The sequence below is a fragment of the Aquarana catesbeiana genome, linkage group LG05 (genome assembly GCF_042186555.1).
Source record: "Aquarana catesbeiana isolate 2022-GZ linkage group LG05, ASM4218655v1, whole genome shotgun sequence".
Taxonomy (NCBI): Eukaryota; Metazoa; Chordata; class Amphibia; order Anura; family Ranidae; genus Aquarana; species Aquarana catesbeiana.
Window position 1 is genome coordinate 95,595,549 of NC_133328.1, and position 23,982 is coordinate 95,619,530.

General features: G+C 41.3%; 1 protein-coding gene across 10 annotated transcripts in view; it reads left to right on the plus strand.

Annotated features, from left to right (window-relative positions):
• Nucleotides 1-23,982, plus strand: part of KMT2C (lysine methyltransferase 2C) — a 454,559-nt gene that overhangs the window by 192,838 nt on the left and 237,739 nt on the right. For all 10 annotated transcript variants that reach the window (XM_073629967.1, XM_073629969.1, XM_073629975.1 and 7 more), the window contains exons 5-6: nt 472-617; nt 8,526-8,635. In XM_073629967.1, the coding sequence (XP_073486068.1) occupies nt 472-617; nt 8,526-8,635 (256 nt within the window). The remainder of the gene's footprint in view (nt 1-471; nt 618-8,525; nt 8,636-23,982) is intronic.

The window sequence follows — 23,982 nt, forward strand, 5'->3', positions numbered from 1 at the left end:
TAAACTATATTAATGTGTCTTAAATAGAAAACTATCTTTAAATAGACTTTTACTCCAAAAGCATTTTATTAAATAAATTTGATAAAAATCTAAAAAATCAGATTTAAATAAAACATTTTTTGATTTAAATCAGATTTTATTTGATTTATTTATTTATTTTAAATCATTGGGGTTTTTTTTATCCACCTTGTTTTGTCCTCTTTGAAAATGACTAATGGGTTCAGTATCTTGTAACTGTTTCAAGCATAGCTGTCATTAGGATTAATTCCAACATTTCTGTTCAGTGGTCCTATTTTCCATATGTTCTCAGCTAGTTTATTAGATGCATTTCTGTTTTCCAGCTACCAGTGCAGCACAATCACAGAGAAAAAACATAATATCATAAGAGTATTTATATAAAAACCATACTGAAATGATTTATGCTGTAAATCGTTTATTTTGGTATACTTATATGCTGTTTATTTTCCACAGAATAAAATCTCCACAACATAATGTCACATATGCAAGTGTGGGAACCCAAACCGCATCGGAAGAACAAGGCAGTAAATTTTGGGATGAACTGTGTCAAGTTGGCCTGACCGATGATGTCCACATCCAGTCCTTTTTTGAGCCCACAGGTAGGATTATTTTATTACTATGTGTAGTTCACCCCCACAAGAGTGGCTAGTTTGGTAACCCCTCTGAAGCTTGATTTCTTTTTTTTTTTTTTTTCAATGGACTTTAAGTGATGGAATACCTCTACCACTCCGACACATCCTTATGACAAAATGAATCATGCCAGGCTAAATTGTCATACAATTATATAAGGAATTAAATTCGGTCAATAATGGTAAAGTTATAAACTTATAACACCACTGCAATATATTGTCATATATAAAAAAAATAAAGGTGACTGGGTCCAGATTTCACCACATCTACAATTATATTTAAATTATGACAAGGCCACCCAGAAAATACAGAAGGCACCAAAGCAAAAGAAAAAAAATGTGTAAGTATAAATTCAAGAGGCTGTCGCTAAGACCCTAAGGTGGTCCTCTGAAGCCAAAATTTGACTGCAGGCAAATAATTTAAATAGTGTGACAAATATCGGTATTAGGCAAGATGGAATAGTCTCCAGATATTTACTTTTGCTAGCTTAGTTGAGGCCCTTTCCAGAGGTATATTGTTGGTGACGTTTGATTATCTCTGCTTTCAATTCGAAAGTACTTTTTGAAAGGAAAGATGGTCAAAAGAATTATCTTAAGGGGGAAAAAAAACGATTATTATGGAACTAAGGTAAGTTGAAACAGGTTCAAACAGGATGATAAAATAAAAAAAATTTAAAAAAAGACTTTATTCCCGCAAGTTGCCCTAGGACTTTGAGTAATTATATCCTTGGATTATGAGTAGACAAATGTAATATCAGTCCTTTCCACTTGACCAAGGACTCCAATGGTGGAGGGGCCCCTCATAAATTTGTTACTTAAAGTGGTTGTAAAGCCTAAACATTTTTTACCTTAATGCATTCCTCTCCGCTACCTTATGGGTCTCGCTGGCTTTGCTGGAGCACCGGGAGATATTGGCTCCCAGTGCTTTAAATCGAAGTAGCTTCCCATGGGTGCACAGGAGAGAGAGGAGGGACCAGGAGTGGCGGCGGGGGACCTGAAAAGAGGAGGTTTGCAGCCGCTCTGTGCAATACTAGAGCAGGTAAGTATTGACATGTTTGTTGTGTGGTGTTTTTTATTTATTTATTTTTTATTTATCCTTACAATCACTTTAACCACTTCCCGCCTGCCTATGTAAAATGAGGGCCGCAGGGTGGTTGTATTATCCGGACTGGGCGTCATATGATGTCCAGCAGGATAAGCCACTCGCTCCCCGGGGGCGTGGTGTGGCAATCCAACACACCGCATCTCCGGTCTAGGTAAAGAGCCTATGATGTAGGCTCTTCACCACTTGATCAGCTATGTCCAATCACAGCTGATCACATGGTAACCAGGAAGTGCAGTTTATCGGCTTTCCTCCATTTCCGCTAACAAGGCGCTGCTAGAGGAGAGCTGATTGGCGGCTGTCCTGACGGGGGGGGGTTGGGAGGATTTTGTTATGCTCTGATAATCGGCACATTGATTATCAGTGCCCCACTGATGATGCCCACCTGTACCCACATGTGATGCCAATCAGCGCCCATTAGTAATGCCAGTCAGTGCCCATCAGTAATGCCGGTCAGTGCCTCCTCATCAGTGCTGACTAGCAGTGCCATCTATCAGTGCCGCCCACCAAATTTTCTGTCATTTTTATTTGTAGCACAATAAATAAACAAGCTATAGGTGATCAAATACCACCAAAAGAAAGCTCTATTTGTGGGGAAACAGATATGAAAATTTTCATAAGGGTACAGTGTCGCATTACCGCGCAATTGTCATTCAAAATGCGAAAGTGCTGAAAGCTGAAAATTGGCCTGGGCAGGAAGGGGGTAAAAGTGCCCTGTATTGTAGTGGTTAAGCTTTAGGTTACCTGAGTTGAAGCTACTGAATGTTACTGCTGAGAAACTTTGGGAGAACACTGATAAAACCTACTCCTTAATAATGTAAGCTGCAGTAATGGTTGCCAACCGTTCCACAGCTATAGGCTGTTTGAGGTGTCCCGTGGTAGCTGAAACCGTCTGAGGTAATTGGCGAAATGTTTTGGAGGTAAACAGTCAAAGGCTTGTGTGAGGTGACCAGCAGATATTATAGACCTTTCTAAATGGATGGCAGTTCAGCGTGGAGGAGCTGAAGACTCCCTATTCAGAGAGGTAGGCCACACTGCAGAAAAGAAGGTCCCCACAAACTCTAGGTCTGGACATCTTCTCCCTCACGTCACTGAGAACTTTCTAGAGCTGCTTGTTGTTTTTCTTTCCTCAGCCCCCCCCCCCCCCCCCCCCCCCCCCCCGCGGCTGTAAAGCCATATGAAAACTGTAGTTTCCTTTTGGGGTGGAGCAGTGTGTCCATCAATCCAGGAATTGTGCTTCTCATCCACCTTCCCTGCTGTCTCTCCTCTCAACGATCCAACACCAGGCAATAAGGAGTGGTAACCCAAACAGTTCACAGAGATTGCGCTAACAGTCTTGCTGAGACTTATTGTCCCACCATCATTTCTAGAAAGTTCAGCTAGCATCTAGCTATATACAGTACGGTGGGTATAGAAAAGAATAACCTCCCTTTAAAATAATCAAATGATGTTGCTTTGCAGCCTGAAATGAAGACAGACACAGTTTTGGTTTTATCCAGCTGTATTTACTTGTGCAGCTTATAGCATCCAAGTGAAAGATGTAACACCAACATGTCAGAAAAAAAAATAAAAAAACAGAATCACTGAGTTGGGAAAAAGGGTCACCCCTTTATGTCAGTATTTTTATGTCAGTATTTTGTTGGACAACATTTTGCTTTAATTATAGACTTTAGTTGGTTGGGATATGTCTCTACTAACTTTGCACATCTAGACTGCAATATTAGCCCACTCTTCTTGGCAGAACTGCTCAAGTTCAGTTAAATTTGATGGTGACCGTTTTTGGACTGCAGTCTTCAAATCATTCCACAGATTTTTAATGGGTTTTAAGGCTCGGTTCACACGGGGGCGACTTGTCAGGCGACCTAGCCGCCTGACAAGTCGCCTCCCGTTCTGTACAATGGAACCGTTCTAATCGGAGCGACGCAAGTCACTCCGACTTAGAAGAAAGGTTCCTGTACTACTTTGGGGGCAACTTGCATAGACTTCTATACAGAAGTCGTCTTGCAAGTCGCCCCGGCAGTCGTGTGCAGGTCGCCTCGGTGAGGCGACCTGCAAGTCGTGCCGCCTCTGGTGTGAACCGAGGCTAAGTCTGGGCTCCGAACTAAGCCATGCAAGGACATTCACCTTTTTCTCCTTCAACCACTGTGTGGTCAATTCTTCTGTGTGGTTTGGGTCATTGTCATGTTGGAAGGTAAACCACCTTCCCATTGACCACTTTCTGGCAGAGGGCAGCAGATTTTCCTAGTGGATTTCTGCCAGACATATCGTTTGGTGTTGAGGCCAAATAATTCAATTTTAGTCTCATCTTACCACCTTTAACGCACCTTGAAGATTCTGAGGCCACATGGAAACAGGTGTTATGGTCAGGTGAGACTTAACTTGAATTATTTGGCCTCAACACCAAACGATATGTCTGGCAGAAATCCACTACAGCTAACTATCCAAATACCACCATTCCTACAGTAAAGCATGGTGGTAACAGTCCCTGTCCAGAGCTAAAAAGCGCCATGCTCCTTTATTCCCATCTTCTCTACCTCAGTCAAAAGTGACTAGAAGTGGTAGAAACCGGAGGAGAATGACGAGGACCTGGAATTGGTGCTAGATGAGCTTGCAGATGATTATTCACCCCCAGGCTCCTACACACCCGATACCCTAAACGGTGTCAAGTATATTATTCCTGCGCTACCATGCGGGCCAGGCTGGACCCGATACCCTAGCTTCATGCAAAATTCTCGCCTTTGTAAGATATGCTCACTTCTGCTGTGCGCAAAAATTCTTGGCATATTTACACTTGAGTCTCCTTAGTCTTGCCATGCCCTTTTGGGTACTAAGAGCACTGCAAAGTCTAAGAACACTATCTACATTGAGGAACAAATAGAATGGGCCGGTTATAATTACAGTACTCCTGAAAAATGTTCCACTCCTTCCCGAATTATTTCCAAACTATATCCGGTGGAATGAAAAAATCACAAAAAAAGCAGACTGTTCCGATAGTAGATAGTAGTCTCAGTTCTAAGTAAACATCTGGCCATTTGGCCTATTCTCTGCCCCCTGTGTATTCACAAAGGTGCTTGCTTGCCTTCCTAAGAATTTGAAAACTATCTGTAAACATCCAAATGACTATCCAATATCTTTAGGCATTTGGCTGGGCAATCAACCTTCAGAAGTCTGCTCTGCAGCCTTCCTACACATCTTGAATACTTAGGCCTCGTTCTTTTCACAGCACAGGCAGAGGCTTTCCTTCTGGGAAACGAACTTGCCTCTCCAAGTTTCCATGCTCAGACCTTAAGATCAGAAATACATCCCTCTGTGAGATTTTCCATGAGGGTCCTTGGCTGTTCCTCTTGCCCTGTTCCACTCAAGCCCTCTTCAACACATTCTTTTAACTGGTACAAACACACTCCCTTTTTGATATTTCTATGCTTCCCTCCAGTCAAAGAACTCACTATTTTTTGTATTGGATTTTCAACCCTACATAGTAAATGGGAAAGTTGTTTTTTTCCATGCTGAGATGAGTGTTCCAGTCTCTCTCACAGTCCAAGAAACCTGGTCATCATATCCTGATGCTCAGAGCATTAAAATTAGCTGTGCATCACTGGACTCCCTTTCTTCAGGGATGCACATCAGAGTGCAGTAAGACCATGCTACTACAGTGGCCTAAATAAATCATCGGGGGGATACCAAAATACAGGCAGCATTATAGTGTTACTAAAATCCATATCCCTGCATTCACTATATCTGGTCTACCACATTACACAGAACATGGAAATGCAATTATTTTAGTAAATATAAACTGCTAAAAACCTTTTTCTCATCAGCAGTATTTATCAATCTTGTGACTTCTATCAGTGTCTGGTTAAAGCTTGTAAGAGGAGTCATTCTACTCTGACTGTCCAATGAGGCTGCAGGACCCCTGACCCCCTGTCTACACGGAGCCGATTGGCCCTGTGCTAATCACATGCACCCTCCCAAGAAACAAAAACTCTCTAGCAATGCACACCAAACTGGGCATGTGCAGAGTAACTCCAAAGGCTCTGTCTTATCAGGAGATGGATTGGGACAGTGGAAGAAGGGGAGGATCATGCAGGATTAACCCCTTAGGTTCCACAGTGAGTCTAACAAGCATGCCTTACTGCATATATGGACTGATTTTACTGTTGTGGTTTTAGTTACAAGTAGGTCTGGTTCTCCCCTGTGTGGTGAACCACTGTCCTACATTCCGTGAGTGGATAATGGCAGATGGATTCCCTCAGCTGTCACCACCTGGACCCGGGGGAATAGTCCCTTCATCCCAACATCTTCATCCTCCTCCAGATTCAACAAGTTATACCTGTTTGTGGCCAGAACCAAGGATCCTCTATCACTGATTTGGGAATGCCTTGTTAATTCCATGGCATTTTTATTGTGGCTATGCTACAAGTCTTTAGTGCGGATTCTTCCTGGATCGCTCTGCAAAAAAAGGCAGAGAAAAATTCAGTGGTTCTGATTGAACCGAACGGGCCCAAATTAACCTGGTACACAGACCTAGATGACCCCTGGTTTCTTCCAAACAGGCCAGACGTTTTGTCTTAAGGCCCCCTGTTCTCTCTCCTGCTTCTCAGTCACCCAGATCTTGAAAGACGGGGATAGCTCAGACTTTGTCATTTCCACCTTACTGGCAGCCCTTTAGAGAAGCCATTTGGGAAAAAATGTAATACTTAACCATATTTCACCCAGTTTGACACCTGCTTCTCAACCCCAGAGGTTACTTTGTGCATTGCTTTCTCACCTTCATATAGTCAGGACTTTGGCCTTTAGATATTCTTCAGGGACAAGTTTCAGCCTTAGGCATTTTATTTCAGAAACATCTGGCTTTGATTTTGCTTGTTACCACCATTTTTTCAAGGTGTCTAACAGATCAAACTCATATTAGAGCACCGTGTGCTTCCTTTGGATCTCAATTTGGTTCTATCTGTCCTGCAGAACCCACATTTTGAACCCATTAGGGAAATCCCCTTGGGTGATCTCTCCTGCAAAGTGGGCTTCTTGGTGGCCATCACCTCTGTCAGACATGTTTGAGTTGGCTTTCTCATGCAAAGAGTCTTCCCTGATTCTTTACATGGATAAAGTTGACTTGTATCCAATTCCCTAATTTCTACTCAAGATGAGCTCAGGCTTCCACCGTAATAAGGACATTCTCATTCCTTCTTTGTGCCCTGCTTGAAAGCATCCCAAAGAAATTCCTCTCTATTGTCTGGTTGTAATCAGAGCTGTCAGGGTCTATCCGACAGCCATGGCGTCTATTCAAAAAAAAAAAAAGGACTCTCTTTTTGTATTTCCAACAGGGTCTTGTAAAAGGACAAGCAGGACACCCTGGTTCTGAGTCCACCATTGCTAGGTGGATAACACAACACCTCACAAGGGCTTGTGCTTGATTAATTGTAAAGGTGTTTTTTTTTTTAAACAAACATGTTATACTTACCTGCTCTGTGCAAGGGTTTTGCACAGAGCGGCCCGATACTCCTTTTACTGGGGTCCCCTGGCGGCGCTCCCGGCTCCTCCGCTTTCCATGGGGGCACCCGTGCTGGCGTGCTCCCGAGTCCTGCTGCTGCGTCTATTGACACAGACCACAGGACTCTTCCAGCCCCCGGCTCCCGCACCACTGGATTTGAGTGACAGCAGCGGGAGCCAATGGCTCCTGCTGTTATCAATCTATCCAATGAAGAAGGCTCATCCTCAATGCTGGAACAATTGGGCTCAGGTAAGAAAAAGGGGTGCTCTGGGGGGCAGCTGCAGCACAGAAGGTTTTTCACCTCAATGCATAGAATGCATATGCAGTCTTCGACTTTGAGGTTCTTTTAGCAGCACTCTGAGTTGGGTCTTTGGCCCTTGGTTTTGTTTTATTGGGCCTGATGACACTGCTTTGTTTGCCTTGTTGTCCACCCTTTTCATTCATTACTTGGGCATGCTCCAGGATCTATGAATATCAAGCCTGTGTCTTGTACTGTATGATTAAAGTGATTCTGAAGGCTAATATTTTTTAATTAAATGAAAAAAGGCTTATACTTAGCTGCTTTGTGCAACAGTCTTGCACAAAGTGCCTCCTTACCTCTTCATTGATGGTTCCCCAGCACCATTCTGCGGGTGCCCCAATAGCAAGCACAGTGCTATGGGGGAACCCATGCAGGTACACTCCTCAGCCGCCCTGTGTCTATAGACACACACATTGCAGCTCAGCAGTGCTCCCTCCTCACAGGATTTGACCGACGGCAGGAGGAGCCGCTGTTGCCTTTGTCTCCTGAGAGACCTGGAAGTGAAGAGAGAAGAACTGCAACCGGGACAGCACTGGATTGTGAGAGGAGGCATCTAAGTGTTAGCAGTTAGCACCACATAAGACAAAAGGAGTCTTGACTTACTTTGTAAATTTCACACCTTTGAATACAGTATGGGACACCCCCTTCCCTTCCCCATTTCTATGTTACTCTGCATTGCTTGTTAAAAAAAACTGTGGGTTCATGAAGTTGGGTAAGGTTACAGGGGTTCCCAGAAAACTTTACTGGTTTCCAATCACCTGAAGGTGGCAGCCTATAACCCAGGGTCTGTAAAGATCCAGCTGGTGTCCTGTTCTGTACTCCAAGATTGCTTCATTTTTTAAAGGTGGCCATGCAGTGATGGAGAGCGACCTTGGTGGATCAGAAAGGAGTTCATTATTTCACACTTTAATTTTGTTTGGTTAAAAGATATTCTGTAGGGCAGGAAGCTTTATAATCTGACATTTTCATTTTCCGGTCTTCCAGGTCACTGTTGGGCTCATTACCGCTGTGCTGAGTGGTCACCAGGAGTGCACCAAACTGCAGATCGGGAGCTGGTCAATGTGGACAAAGCGGTTGTCTCAGGGAGCACAGAAGTGAGTCATTGTTGCCTAAATAACCTTTTAAATGCAAATAGCAAAAGAACTGCATTAGTTTTAAGTACAGTGGGCTTGTCTGGTGACCTGCATTTACATTTACGTTTTTTTTTTTTTTCTCAGTGAAACAAGTTAAATTTCTGCTCAGTGAAATGATAGTATAACTTATTTTCAAGATGCACACTTTTAAGTTTGTTTTTCTATGTGTTTTCTTTACTGGGCTTGTTTTGACAAGGTGTTTTCAGCTTGCAGCAATGTTTTCCTAGATGTACAAAGTTCTGTATGCTTAAAATAGAACTCCAGGTACCTCACACAATTCAGTAGGAAATAAGACCTGATTATCAGTCAAGTTAGGTCCAAAGCAACCTATAAGCCATCTGCTGAACTACTATGATCTGTACAGCCTTGCCTTCTGTGAATAAAACTCTAGCCTCTCTCCAATCTTTTCACATCCTTTTCCCTTTGTTAATTTATAATTATATAGGTATCTGTTTCTTTAAAAATAAATTAAACTTCTCCTTTAAAACACATATTTCCCTTATTTGTCCTTTTTTAATGTAATGTTTTTAATTAATAAGAAAAATTAGAATCACGCTAAAGCTTTAGATCATAATTGATGATTGATCAATATATACCCCACCAGTGCTCAAAAAATTATTATTATATATAAACCATAATAATTGTAAGAATTATAAATAAAGTAATAAAGTCCACCAGTGTTCGAAGAACCAATAAAGTCCAACAATATACATCCATATAAAGTCCCCCGTGCTCAAAATTCAATCAATGAAGTCCATCCTTACATGCAATGGCAGCTCCAAACGTTATTAGAAAAAAAATTCGTGCTGAATCCACCACCAAATAGGAGAAATCACTTCTTACCAGATGACCAGGATCTTCCGTTACAGAGGATCAAGGAAAGCATGTAGCATAAAGCACAGCTTGATTCCAATATGCAGCAAACACATTCAGGGCTCTCCGGATCACTGTCTTTAACTTGGTATTCACCTCTTGATTCCCCTTATGCAGCAGAGCTCAGACAGAGAGCAGCACAAGAAACCAGTCAGCTGTTTTGCAGTGTTTGGCCTCCTTCACCTGGTTGATTAGCTGCATAGACGCCGAATTCTAGCCGCAAGAATCTGCAGATTCTTGTATTTGGAACGACAGGTGCATATGAACACTGACGGATGCTTAGCCTGTACAAACTGAAAGGCTGACAGTAAGTGTCACTGTTCACATGTAGCCTCACACCATACTTGCAGTTTTGGGACAGGTCATTTATGATCTAAAGGTTTAGCACGATTCTAATTTTTCATATTAGATTTTCACTGTGTTAATGTTATACAGGAAAATTGCAGCTTCCGACTAAGTTTCTTTGGAATTTTATTTATTATTTATTTTCATAGCGCAGTTTTTCACACATTTTTCTAATGTTTTTAATTACACAATGTGAAACAAACTTTTAGCCCATGAAAAATGTATAAACCTGCAAAATAGTTGCAATGTGTTCAGTTTGCCTAGAAGAGTTACACTTTATGGACCTTAAAGCTTAGGGCCTCGTATACACAAATGTGTCTGGCCTCAGAAAAGCATATTTATGGTACCTTCTTGCACAGCTGATCATAAAAAAGAGTGGCTGTATGTTGCCCCAAATGTGAGGCTCTGTGAAGAGCAACCTGTGGTGGATTGATTTTCAGAGCAGTGCAAGTGTAACTGACAGGCATTTGGAAGGCGACCGCTGAACAGGCTGTTTTAATGGACATACCATGCCATGAGCCCAGCGTTTGGCTCACAGTTGCGGCACAGCCCCATTCATTTGAATGTTGCATTTGGCAACAGTATTGCCCACCGAACACGATAGGGAGTAAGCATTGTGGCTGCAGCATATGTACCCTACTGCCTGACTGTCTTCCAGCTTAAAGTGATATTAAGGTTCAGTTTTCATTTTTCTAAAATAATAAACATGGTGTACTCCCCTGTTCTGTGCAATGGTTTTACACAGAGATTTCCCCCGATCCTCCAGTGCCAGTGGGTCCCCCCGCTGGCGCTTCTGTCCCCCCCCCCCTTCACAATCTGACTTGCTAGGGGGCTGCTCTTGTGGGCTCAATCCCAAGCCACACTTTGTGTGCCTATTGACACACAGTGTGGCTAGGCCCAGCCCCTTGCTCCCTCATCACTGAATTTAATTGGCAGCAGCAGGATCCAATGGTACCGAGTCCAGTGAGGAGGGAGAGAGAGGGCAGCGTTGGACTGAGATCAGGTAAAAGTGTTGGTGGGCTGAGAAAGGGGGAGCTGCACCTAAAAGCAGAAAATGCTTTGAGGTTTAAAAAAATAAATTAAAAAAAACCCTTCAGTCTTTACAACCCCTTTAAGGAATGAAACTCAGCCTCTTATTTATACTGCCCCCCCCCCCAAACTGCAAGTGTAAGCTAAGCCAAAATGTGCTTTAAATCGAGCCCTACTGACCCCTGCAGCCGCAGGCACTTTTGTAGGGTTTTTTTATTTTTATTTTTTTTACCTTTAATTACAGCTGAATAACATTTACTGATAATGAGTTGGGAAGAAATGCTTGTTCCGAGAATGATAAAATACAAGTCATTTCTGTTTTTATAAAATTTGTGAAGTGTTATCTTGATCAGTTGTTTTTATTTCCTTGAGAAGCTGTTCGATTTTGTGATGGCGGGGGAAGTTTTTTTTTTTTTAATCACTTCAGCCCTCAAACCTGTACACTGTAGATCCCATTTCTGCAATGGGTTTGCTTATTTGGCAATACCTTAGCCATTACTTAAACACTTCAGCCCCATACCTTTTTCTCCCTAAATCCCTTAGGCCCCTTTCACACTGGGGCGGTGGGGGCGTCGGCGGTAAAACAGCGCTATTTTTAGCGCTGTTTTACTGTCCTTTTTGCGGCGGTATTCGGCCGCTAGCGGTGCAGTTTTAACCCCCGCTGGTGGCCAAAAAAGGGTTAAAACCGCTCGCATAGCTATAGCCGCGCTGCCCCATTGATTTCAGTGGGAAGGAGCAGTTTAGGAGCGGTGAGTACACCGCTTCTTCACTGCTCCAAAGATGCGGCTTGTAGGAGTTCTTTTCTTCTCCTGCCAGCGCACCGCTTCAGTGTGAAAGCCCTTGGGCTTTCACACTCTACAAACAGTAGAGGCTGTTTTGGGTCGGTTTGCAGGCGGTATATTTAGCGCAATAACGCCTGCAAACTGCCCCAGTGTGAAAGGGCTCTTAGTCCCAGTGTGTGTGTGTTCTTTTTTTTTTTTTATTTTGGTGAAGTCTCAGTTCTGTAGTGTTTCTAGTCTACCCTAAGACCCCTTTCACACTGAGGCGTTTTTCAGGCACTTTTGAGCTAAAAATAGCACCTGAAAAATGGCTCCCCTGCACTCTGTGTGAAAGCCCGAGTGCTTTCACACTGAGGCGATGCACTGGCAGAACGTTAAAAAACTCCTGCAAGCAGCATCGTTTGAGCGGTGTATACACCGCTCCTGCCCATTGAAATAGCTGCGTTTTACCGTCAATGCCTGCCTGCTCCAGTGTGAAAGCAGCCTAACATAATATATATAGTGTCTAGACCTTTCAATTGGGTACATACTTCAGCTGCTTTTCCCTCACCCTTCTGGTACTACTGCACCTCATTGTGCATTTTCTTAAGTTCGTTTGGGTTTCTGCACCCTGGGACCTCCGATTGCTGAATTATATATAGAGTTGTCCTTGGAAATGGTATCCCACTTGAACTTGGAAAGCCTTCTTATTCAGGAGTCCTTTTTAAATAATGGATTATTGCATTCATTATTGATGGACCTTTTGACCTACATGGTCAACATGGATCTATCCCTACTGTTTTCTTCTTTAGTAAGTACCTGACTCCTCAGTAACCCAAAGCAGTTCTGGACCGTACTCACAGCACAGACTCCTATTTTCACCCTAGTGCCTTTTCCTGGCATCCCCATTGTGGAACACTCAGGAGCAGAGATTTGGGGTCTGAAGTCTACGAATAATTTGGCCTATGTCCTGTACTCCACAATACAGAATTTACTGCCAAGTCAAAAGCTTTTTTTTTTTTTTTTAACTTACCTGTGGCTGCAGTCGTGCTGAACCAGCCCCTGTGTCTTTTCTTGTTTACTTCTTTGTTTGGATCCTTCTTCAGATGTCCACATCAGTACCTGCAGGACGTTGGCGCTTCCATACCTTCCAATATTATAAAATGCGAAAGAGAGACACCTTCTAACACAGTGGGGTTGATTTGCAAAAACTGGAGAGTTCAAAATCTTGTGCAGCTGTGCATGGTCATGAAACCAGCTTCTAACTTCAGCTTGTTCAGTTAAGCTTTGACAGAAAAAATAAATAATTGGAGGCTGATTGATTTCTATGCAGAGCTGCACCAGATTTTACACTCTAGTTTTAGTAAACTAACCCCTAGTATAAAAAGGTAATAAAGACAACCCTGCCACACCCTCAGTTATGCAAACCATTAATAATGTATCTGCTAAAAATAATTGCTTATACACAGAGTAGTTTTTTTCCCCACCATTAATTTTCCTTTATACTGGCTTTTTAAAATGGCAAACGAGATGATCAAAGCATATAATAACCTGTGTGTCTGTTGTATAGCAAAAAAAAAAGCTGTATATACCTTATCTGTGAGCGCTGATCAGCGGTCACGCGATGCATCTCATTGGCTCTCTCCCATCCAGAGTGACGTCAGCAGGGGAATCTCGGTCCCTCCTGCTGCATCTGTCACACGGAGAGATGCGTCGCGTGACTGCTGATCAGCGGTCACAGATGAGGTGTATATGTTTTTTTTTTTTTTGTTGTTGTTTTTTTTATACAACAGACACAGGGACATATATGTCAGAACAGATTATAGAAAGTACATGATGTGGGTTAACAAACCCTTTAACCAGTACAATGGAGTTTTAGTGCAAAAGAAAAACAAAACAAAAAAAAATAGTAGTTGGCTAGTACAGTGGGTACATTTTCATAGATATCTGAAGATCAGGCCAAAGAAAAGGAACAACTGTGCAGGAAAGAAGAACAGAGGGAATAGATTTCTCAAGAGGGGTCAGTTGGGAACTTCCTAATGGATAGGCTGCAGTGTGGTCCACTCAGAAGAGATTATGTTACCAGAAGGGGATAGCACAGGACTGATTATCTCAGGGAAGGCAATTGCAGCTCTGGATCAGAGGTCCTGCCACCCGGAAACAGCGGCAGGGTGGGGTCTGAAACTTAGGGGAGCTATATCTCGCGTCATAAGGTAAATAGGGGAAAGGACTAATAACATAGATTAAGGGTCAGTAGAAGGCAGGGTAGCCTTAAATTTAGAGAGGATTTTTTTTTTTTTAAAGTTAAAACTATTGTGCAAGATCATAAATAGTATTAGGTGGGAGCATTTAAATTACTAATTTGAAACAGTCAAAATTTGAGTACTGATCAGAAGTCTTCAAAGAAAGTTTAGCTTGCATGCTTAGTTTCTTTTAAACAAAGTAAAAAGTCATGAGTATCCAAATCTTTATTTTGTCTTGCGTTTCATTCTAAATAGTGTATGTGCTGTCAGGATTTATATGCCTTTTTAATGGCTTCCTACCTTTTGGCAAACTCCCAATATGTTGCCAGCTGCAGCAAAAAAGCCCACGTGTCAGAAAGCAGGTTATAAAAATGCACAGAACTCTCTAGAAACTAAGCCTGCTTCCCAAATCGTTAAGTGTGCTCGGTTTGCCAAGACAACTATTTACAGTGATTTAAACAGGTAGGGAAACAGATCAGCATTTTGCAAGCATTAGTAGAACAGATGTTTTAAAACAGAATTTTGTGGCAAGTACACGGGTACCTTATTGCTTTTAATGACCCTGTTTTTTGAGCATTCAGGTTACTGTGCTAGAACAATTTAGTTTGCAAGGTGGTGTTGGACAGATATATTTTTGCAGAGATGTCTTCCTGGACATGAAGTATAGTCTGAAGCTAGCTTTGTTTTTGTTTTTTTTGTTTTTTTTTGCTTCAGCCCTGATAAGTATCTAACGTTGACTGTAAAGCCGTATACACTATATACAGTATCTCACAAAAATGAGTACACCCCTCACATTTTTGTAAATATTTTATTGTATCTTTTCATATGAAAACACCGGAAGAAATAACACTTTGCTACAATGTAAAGTAGTGAGTATACAGCTTGTATAACAGTGTCTCCTTAAAATAACTCAACACACAGCCATTAATGTCTAAACCGCTGGCAACAAAAGTGAGTACAACCCTAAGTGAAAATGTCCAAATTGGACCCTATTAGCCATTTTTCCTCCCCGGTGTCATGTGACTCATTAGTGTTTACAAGGTCTCAGGTGTGAATGGGGAGCAGGTGTGTTAAATTTGGTGTTATCGCTCTCACTCTCTCACACTGGCCACTGTATGTTCAACATGGCATCTCATGGCAAAGAAACTCTCTGAAGATCTGAAAAAAGAATTGTTGCGCTACATAAAGATGGCCTAAGCTATAAGAAGATTGCCAAGAATCTGAAACTGAGCTGCAGCACGATGGCCAAGACCATACAGCAGTTTAACAGGCCAGGTTCCACTTAGAAAAGACCTCACCATGGTCAACCAAGGAAGTGGAGTACACGTGCTCAGCATCATATCCAGAGGTTGTCTTTGGGAAATAGACGTATGAGTGCTGCCAGCATTACTGCAGAGGTTGAAGGGGTGGGGGGGTCAGTCTGTCAGTGCTCAGACCATACTCCCCACATTGCATCAAATTGTCTGCATTGCTGTCGTCCCAGTAGGAAGCCTCTTCTAAAGACAATGCACAAGAAAGCCCGCAAATCGTTTGCTGAAGACAAGCAGACTAAGGACATGGGTTACTGGAACCATGTCCTGTGGTCTGATGACCAAGATGAACTTATTTGGTTCAGATGGCGTTAAGCGTGTGCTGTGGCAACCAGGTGAGGAGTACAAAGACAAGTATGTCTTGCCTACAGTCGAGCATGGTGGTGGGAGTGTCATGTTCTGGGGCTGCATAAGTGCTGCCGGCACTTGGGAGCTACAGTTCATTGAGGGAATGCCAACATGTACTGTGACATACTGAAGCAGAGTATGATCCCCTCCCTCCGTAGACTGGGCCCCAGGGCAATATTCCACCATGATAACGACCCCAAACACCTCCAAAACGGCCACTGCCTTGCTAAAGAAGCTGAGGGTAAAGGTGATGGACTGGCCAAGCATGTCTCCAGACCTAAACCCTATTGAGCATCTGTGGGGTATCCTCAAACAGAAGGTGAAAGAGCGCAAGGTCTCTAACATCCACCAGCTCCGTGATCTCTTCATGGAAGAGAATTCCGGTCACTATTCCTATGGTAGACAGCTACTGATGTCAATACGGTCACGGATCCCTATCTGATTTGGTCTATTTTGGAAGTCATGGTTGCTGTACCTCCTTAGGTGTGTTACAACAAAAGCTTGGTTGACTCATCAGGCATATGCCTAGTTAGGTTCAACCTGTCTGGTAAGCCCCTTCCCTTACGGTGGTGGATTATCTACAGACAACCAGTTCACACAGATTCACAGTCACTATATTTGATGTCATATATGGACTTTATATGCACTGATACTGTTGGTTTATACTATTTTATCATTATCGTTGTGATATTTTATTGCTGTGTATTTTTGTCTTGAATATTCATTTATCATATTCACTTTATATTGGTATAATTTTATTGCTTATTTCATCTTCATCAGCGCTGCACTATACTACTTTATTTGTTCACTTATTCACAGATTATCTGATGTGCTGGCAGCTACCACTATTTGTATAAGACAGCGCGGTTTTTCACAATTTTTTCTATATAATTGTATTCGACTTTTTAATTAATATCATGAATTTAAATGAATATTAATTTGTTGTCGGACATTATTGGCACCACTGGTTCAAGAAAAATGCATCCCTTTAAATTTTATGTCTTCACACTGGTTCATTGCGTTTCCATTGTGGTGTTGAAAATCTTGCTTAATGCATTTTTGGTCAGTTAAAAAAAAAACGCATCTTCCCATTAAAATGCATTGAAAACGCAGCAAGAACGCATCACTAACGCACCCGTGTTATGTTTCTGATGCAGTTGAGTCACAAGACCTATGAAAAACACCCCAAGCATAGAAAAATTGTGGCAAAAATCGTGTGCGTTTTCTGTGCCATTATCAGCAAAATGCGGATAACACTATTTTCAGCTGCTGAAATGTCCGTGCGTCACTAAAATCTTATAAAAACTCAAAAGATCAGGGCATATCCTGTGTGTGTGTGTGTGTGTGTGTGTATATATATATATATGTGTGTGTATATATATATGTATATTTTAGGCAAAAATAAAATGAAAACAAAAACCAGACAGCTATTTTGCCTTACACATAATCCTCACCCATAATAAGATTTAGTCCCATATTATGATAAATACTTGTTATGACCCACACACTTTGCTTTGAGGTACAATATTATACATCAGCTGATGTGTTAAAAAAAAATTACTACGGAATGAGGTGTTGCTTTTGTCACAGAAAGCAAAATGATTACATTTCAGAAGTCCCTGTTATGGACTTAAAAGGAAGGCAAACATTCATTTTAGGATTGCCTGCAATATCTGCTTACATAAATTGCATCTAAAGGGCATGACCTGTTTAAACATCCCTGTAAAATGTTGACCACTTTGTACAAAAGTAAAGCTGTTTTTTGTTAATGATTTTCAGATATTTGTCCAAGGATGTTTTTTTTTTTTTTTCCTCAGGGGCCTTCCTCAAGGCAATTTTTTTCTGATTGAACCGTTTATTATCAAAATCACAAAGACATTGACATGGTGGTTTTTATTACTTCAAAGAGATGGGCTTAAAATTGCCCCAGGCGAACGTGACCGAAAACACTTTCGGTGTAGTTTTTGTTTTTTTTATTTATAATATGTTTTAATTCAACCTTTTTGTAAATTTAGTTCAAACTGTCATTTTATATCACAGTTTTGATATAACAATCCGCAGATTTCTGGTGTCATGTCTGTAGATAATAGATTGCTTAAAGTGTCATTAAACCCACATCATTATAAACTATCAATAAATGCCATATTGCATGCCGTTCATACTCGCTCAGTCACTATGGGATTTATTTTTCTGTATTCTACAAAAAGAACTATTTGATCCACCTGTTCTCTGTTCCTCCCATCTGTCCATGTCCCTACTGCAGCTGGGGATTGTGCAGAGCAGCCGTTGGCAGCTAGTGTGCATTCAGTGAGTTTCTAAGCTATTCATTTTACTGCTTGATCACATCTGAGCAGCCCATATCAGTCCCCCAGTCACAAATGTGGGCATATACACTATGGTAAATGACACCCGACTCCCTCCCTCCTCTTCCATGCCCACTAACCAGCTAAATGCTAAGGGGGCAGCATATTACATCTTGACTGATGGAGGCTTCACCTCCCTGTTATTCTAAGACACAAGCTGGAGGCACGTGACACAACCGATGATTGGCAGAAATCCACTTGCACTGTTATTGGCCAAAAAAATAGCAATTTGATTTGTTTATAATATATTTGTATGACTATTTAAAGCAGTTCATTTATACCACATGTTTCCCTGCAGACAAAGTGGATAAGATCTGTTTCATGTGACAGCTGTACATCGATTAGGAAAAAGGGTGCTTCAAATTTTTTTTTTTTTATTAAAAGTATTACAGTGCCATCATCCATATACAGAAAAAGAGGGGATAATGTAAATTAAACACAGTGTGTGTTTAGTATTGCTGTAAGTTCTAGCGATTTCTTGTAATTGAATTTTCAAATCTCACACTCAAAAGTGGTTACAATTGACTAAAAATTCCGTATGCGTATTTCTACGCACAGTGACTTTTTAAAGCAATTTTTTTTTCTTTTACAAAACGCACCAGCAGTTGAATGGAACCAACCACCGAACGTTTCTCTTGAAATTAGATGATCTTATAAGTTAGTGTCAGGTTTTCTTGATTTCTATGATTGTTTTTGCCACTAAAAACTATTAAAAAGTGGTTGCCTAAAAAATATGGCCAGTACTGGGCAGACCACGTATGAACATATATCTCACTCTGTATATGTTCATGGGTTTTTCAGATTACTATTTACTGCTTCTTTTTGCATGGTGAAAATATCACACTTCACTGGTTCTTAGACAGAATTTTTATTTTTTTGTGCATATCCAAAGGCTGTGTAACTGAACATAGAAAGAACAAAGACAAGTGCCCATGATAAAGCAGGTGAATCACCTTTAATAAATAAAATTGTATTTTTTCATAATGAAGACTAGGCAAGGCAAAGCCAGGAGACGTCTCCCCCATGGAATACCAGGTTACATCTACAGTTGCTGAACAGTCCACACTTACTGGACAACCATCTAAAGGAGAGATGGAAGCAAAGATGAAACCTCTACTACTCTTCCCACAATGACATCTGTGAATGGGGATCCAGATTGTGCTCTGGTTGAAAAAGTACTTCGAATTACATGATGGAAGATTATGGCCCCATCCACAGCTGTTTTTTTTTTTTCCACCAATTGTAGTGCCTCTTTCTACGTGTTGATCCAGGTCCAGCTCTGGAGTCTCCATCTATGCTTTCATTTCTCCTTTTGCTGACTGCCTAGGGAGAGTGTTATTTACTGCCGATTCAAGTACATGACTGTACACAGCCATACTCATGTAAATGCTGATCACTTCTGCATCAGTGTTTACCCATGCATGCACGTGCGGTGTATTTCCCCAAATGCAGAAGTGCATGCCTTGGTAATCACTGGTGCAGAAGGGATCAGTGCTTACACAAGTATAAGGGTGGCCACGTACACCTATTAGCTTTTAAGTCAGTTGCACAAGGGTATAATAATTTACTGATGTTTATACTCAGGATCTTGTTGACGGCTCCTGAGTTAAATGTTCTGTAAAGACCTTGCATATAAATGCATATAGACTCACATGTAAAAGTGCATGGACGAGTAAAAGTCTTCCTCATTGTTGTAATATACTCATTTATAGTCACGTAAATGAGCGTAAATTACTGCACTCATATGTAAAACTTTCTTTTTTTTTGTTTTACGACTATATTTATCACTGTATTACTGATCTTTACTCAGCTGTGCGCGTTGTTCCATAGACAACAATGCATCTAATTTAAAATCGGTAAAAAATGTGGTGTTTTTTTACCCCTGTGTACAAGAGGCCTAACTGCCAGCTGTAAATATCATCTGTGGCGCCCAGGAAAGTCCCAGGGATATTATGCTTGTGATATTGTAAGCTATATAAACATCAATGTGCATGAGGCATAAATTAATTTGTATTTTGTTTATTAAAGGTAATTTACCTCCACTATCCAGTACACTTTGTTTTTTTTTTTGGATTTTTTGGCAGGAATGTGAAGGATTACCAAATGTTTATGAAGGTTCATTATGTTAGAAAATGTTTGTTTGATATGAAGAAATTTTGTTTCTCACAGTTGCTTTCCACTTGCGAGCCTTATTTACCAAACTGTTGCTCAGTTCAGGGTCATGGCTAGAAAATATTTAAGATGTCATTATTACACCATGTGACATTTTGGTATTTTACATGATTTTTAAAATCGTATAAAACCCCGAAATGGTGTGTGTGGATGTTTTTGTAGCCATTTGTGTTTAAAGACTATGCAGCCCTCATCTGTGGATGGGATTATACTACGCAACATTTGATTATCTTGTTGTTACTGATATAAGGTGTATGATCCCTTGCTGGGTTTGCATTCAGTTCAGTTCAACCTTTACAATCGTATGTATTTTTTGTCTGGAAAATAACATTTAATCATACTGAAGATGTCGTTTTTTTTTTTTTTATGTTTAGTGTTTGATATTTTTAATGCTTGTATGCTGAGATTAAAGTTAGAACAAAACTAAAAAGCTGAAAAGCACAAGAGTATGTCTCTGGGATCTTTTATAAAACATGTTATAATGCACAGTGCAGCTGAGTATGTCTCTTTGGGATCTTTTATAAAACACGTTATAATGCACAGTGCAGCTTATCAGTGCCCATCATTTCAGCCTCATCAGTGCCCATCATTTCAGCCTCATCAGTAAAGCCCCATCAGCACAGCTTCATCAGCATTTTTTGTTTAGCAAAGAATAAAAAACCCAATGGTGATTAAATACCACCCAAAGAAAGCTCTATCTGTCTATAAAAGAACAAAAAAAAATGATAAAAATTTCTTATGCAGTGTCGCATGACCACTTAACCATTTAAAGTGCAATAGCGCTGAAAATTAGGCCTCTCTTCATATAGTTACATAGTATCTAAGGTTGAATAAAGACAACAGCCCATCCATTTCAACCTGTGTGTGTGTGTGTGTAGAAAAATAATTTCCCATGTCCCCGTACATCTATACAGAAATGTGTTGCTTCTTACAAGTGTCCACCAACCCCAGAATGTGAACATGGGCTTTCCCAATGCTGGGTGTATGCAGTATGTATTGATCTATATTGCTGAGTATTCACAGTGTTTAAGTTGCTCGCTCCAAGGAATGAGCATTGTAGCCTCTACCTCATCTGGCTTTGAAGCTGCCTGTCTTTTCTATAGCTCCCCTGTCCCCACTTGGGACATCATTTGACTGTCATCTCCTGTATGTATTTCTTCAACTCACTTTTTGTTCTACTTGGCTTAGTCTAGATGGAACTAGCTTGCAAACGTTAATATAAGCACTGTGTTGGTGGGAGAACAAGCTTAGCGGAGACAGAATGCTTGACAAGAACAGCAGAATCTGTCACATCAGATTGTGACACCATTTGTTTTCTGTTTCAAGCAAGGCTGTTTGATGGATGGTTCCCCATGTAAAGGTCAGAGCAGGCACAGTGTTTATTCATGTGAGAGACATAAAGGTTAAAGGAGGGAGAGTTAGGTGAAACTGGAAGCAAAACAGCCCAATCATATGCTTAACAGTTATGTTGTCCTATTAGGTGCAGTCATTTTCTCAGTTCATTTAGCCAGGCTCTGAAATGTCAGATGAACCAAATCACTGGGGCTTATCGAACAATCTCTCTCCTACTTAGCTTAACTTTTTAATTAGTATATAGGATCTTTGCTGTGCTTTTCAGCTGTCCTCTCGTGAACATAGGAAATGCATGTATATGGCATAACCTTTGTCATGTGCTGTGATTTTGGGATGTTTCCTTACATGCGGACATGTTTTACATAGATTATATGCATGATCAGTTCTGTACAGTTAAAGGTGCACTCCTGTCAGATGTAAACATGAATATCTTGCCAGGCATACCAAGGTTTCTGGCCTTTCTTTATCCTCGCTGGGGTAAGGCTGGCCATAGATTATACAATTTTCTCATATAATATGAGGTCAAACCTTTCCATTTGAATGCAATCCAGCAGGTCCTTGCACTATGTAATTGAAGGTAAATTTAAAGGAAATTGAACAAGAAAATTGTACAGTAATACCTCGGATTGCGAGTAACGTAGTTTACGAGCGTTTCGCAATACAAGCTATTTTTTTTTTTTTTAAAATCCTGACTCGACTTGCGAGCATTGTCTCGCAAGACAAGCAGAATTCAAGCCAATGAGTTGTGCAGTACCACATTTGGCCATAGGTGCGGGGGCGCCGTGTACACTCGGAGCCACTCGGAAACACTCTGTTCCCACGTGTTCCTGAGCCTCTTAGAGTGTCTACAAGTGCATCCGAGGGGTCTGAGTGTCTCTGCTCTGCCCCCCCACCTCTGGCCACATGAGGTACTGCATACAATAGCAGTCACTGTGAAACAAATTATCTGAGTTTCCATTGACTCCTATGGGGCAACTCGCTTTGATATACAAGTGCTTTGGATTACAAGCATGCTTCTGAAACCCAATTATGCTCGTACCACTGTATAGTATAATGTATGGCCAGCCTTAGAGGGGAAGTTTTACAAGACAATGGAATGTTACAAGAGACTGAAATCCACACCTTCCCTTTAAACAAACCTGCTGAGTCTGACTTCAGTTTAGTATCAATTCAAGGTCAGTTGTGTAGATTGCAGCGATTACTGGACTGCTTTAACGTTTTATAGCTTTTTACTTTTTTATTTGGAATTATTTATTAAAATTAACCTACTGTAGTCAGTGAGCTTACAAAATCTTTAGCGTATGAGTTCCATAAGGTTGAGAGAGCATGATCAGTGTCTGGGGAAAAAAAAATGTCTATCATTTCATAGCAACCATTCAAATTTAAAGTGGTTCTAAATCTTTTTTTATGTATTAAAATAACAAACATGGTTTTTCACAGAGCAGCCTCTTCTTCTCGGGTCCCTCGCCGGCGCTCCAGGCACCTCCTGTTTGTCGGGTGCCCCCACAGAAAGCCGCTTTCCATTTCCATGAAGGCACATGTGCGTGGTCACTCCTGAGCACTGCTGCTGTGTCTTTTGACACAGACAGCGGTACTTGGCCTGGCCCCTGTGTCACAGGATTTGATTGACAGCAGCGAGAGCCAATATCTCCCACTGCTATCAATCTGTCCATTGAGCACTTGAGGCAGCGGTTTGAGCAATTGCGGTGAAAAACCGTAAGGCTTTAGAACTACTTTAAATTTCAATTTAAACTTTGAGCATACAATCATTACTGTAGAGTAATGATTGTATGCTTGAAGATGGTATTGACCGTTATTTCAGAAATAATTATAAATGAGCCCAGCAATGACTTGAGGCAGAAGGGTTGATTTATTAAATCTGGAGTGCACAAAATCTGGTGCAGCTGTGCATGGTAGCCAATCAGCATCTAATGTCAGCTTGTTCAATTAGGGCCAATTCACACTATCTGCGTTGAGACGTTTTACCGCATGGTAAGATGTCTGTCACTGCAGGAACACATAAGAAACAGTTGTTTCCTACGTGACCTATTCACACTGCAACACAGCCTAGCATTGCAATAGAATGCAGAACCCTGGCCCAAATCACACTGCAATGCCAGTCAGCGCAGTGCATCGGCCGACATTGCAGTGAATGTTGTACTCTTCAAATAAAGCTTGTACAAAACACGCACAAAAAAAAGGGACAGTGCTGCGCGCTGCTTCTCGCACCACACTGCCCCCTAGCCAGCAGCACGGAGCAGCCAGAGCGCTGAATTGCTCTGGCTTCTCTGAGTTTTCATGGTTGACAAGTGTGAATTCACCCCAAGCTTTGACAAGAAAGCCTGGAGGCTGATTGGTTTCTATGCAGAGCTGCTCCAGTTTTAGTAACATCACCCAAGAGTGTCCATGTTGGGGTTTGTGTTGACAGGTGTTCTTGTCAAATGCCGCATTTGCTATTCAGATGCATGCACTAGAATGGCAAATGCAGTACTTAAAAGAAAAAGCCGCATTTGA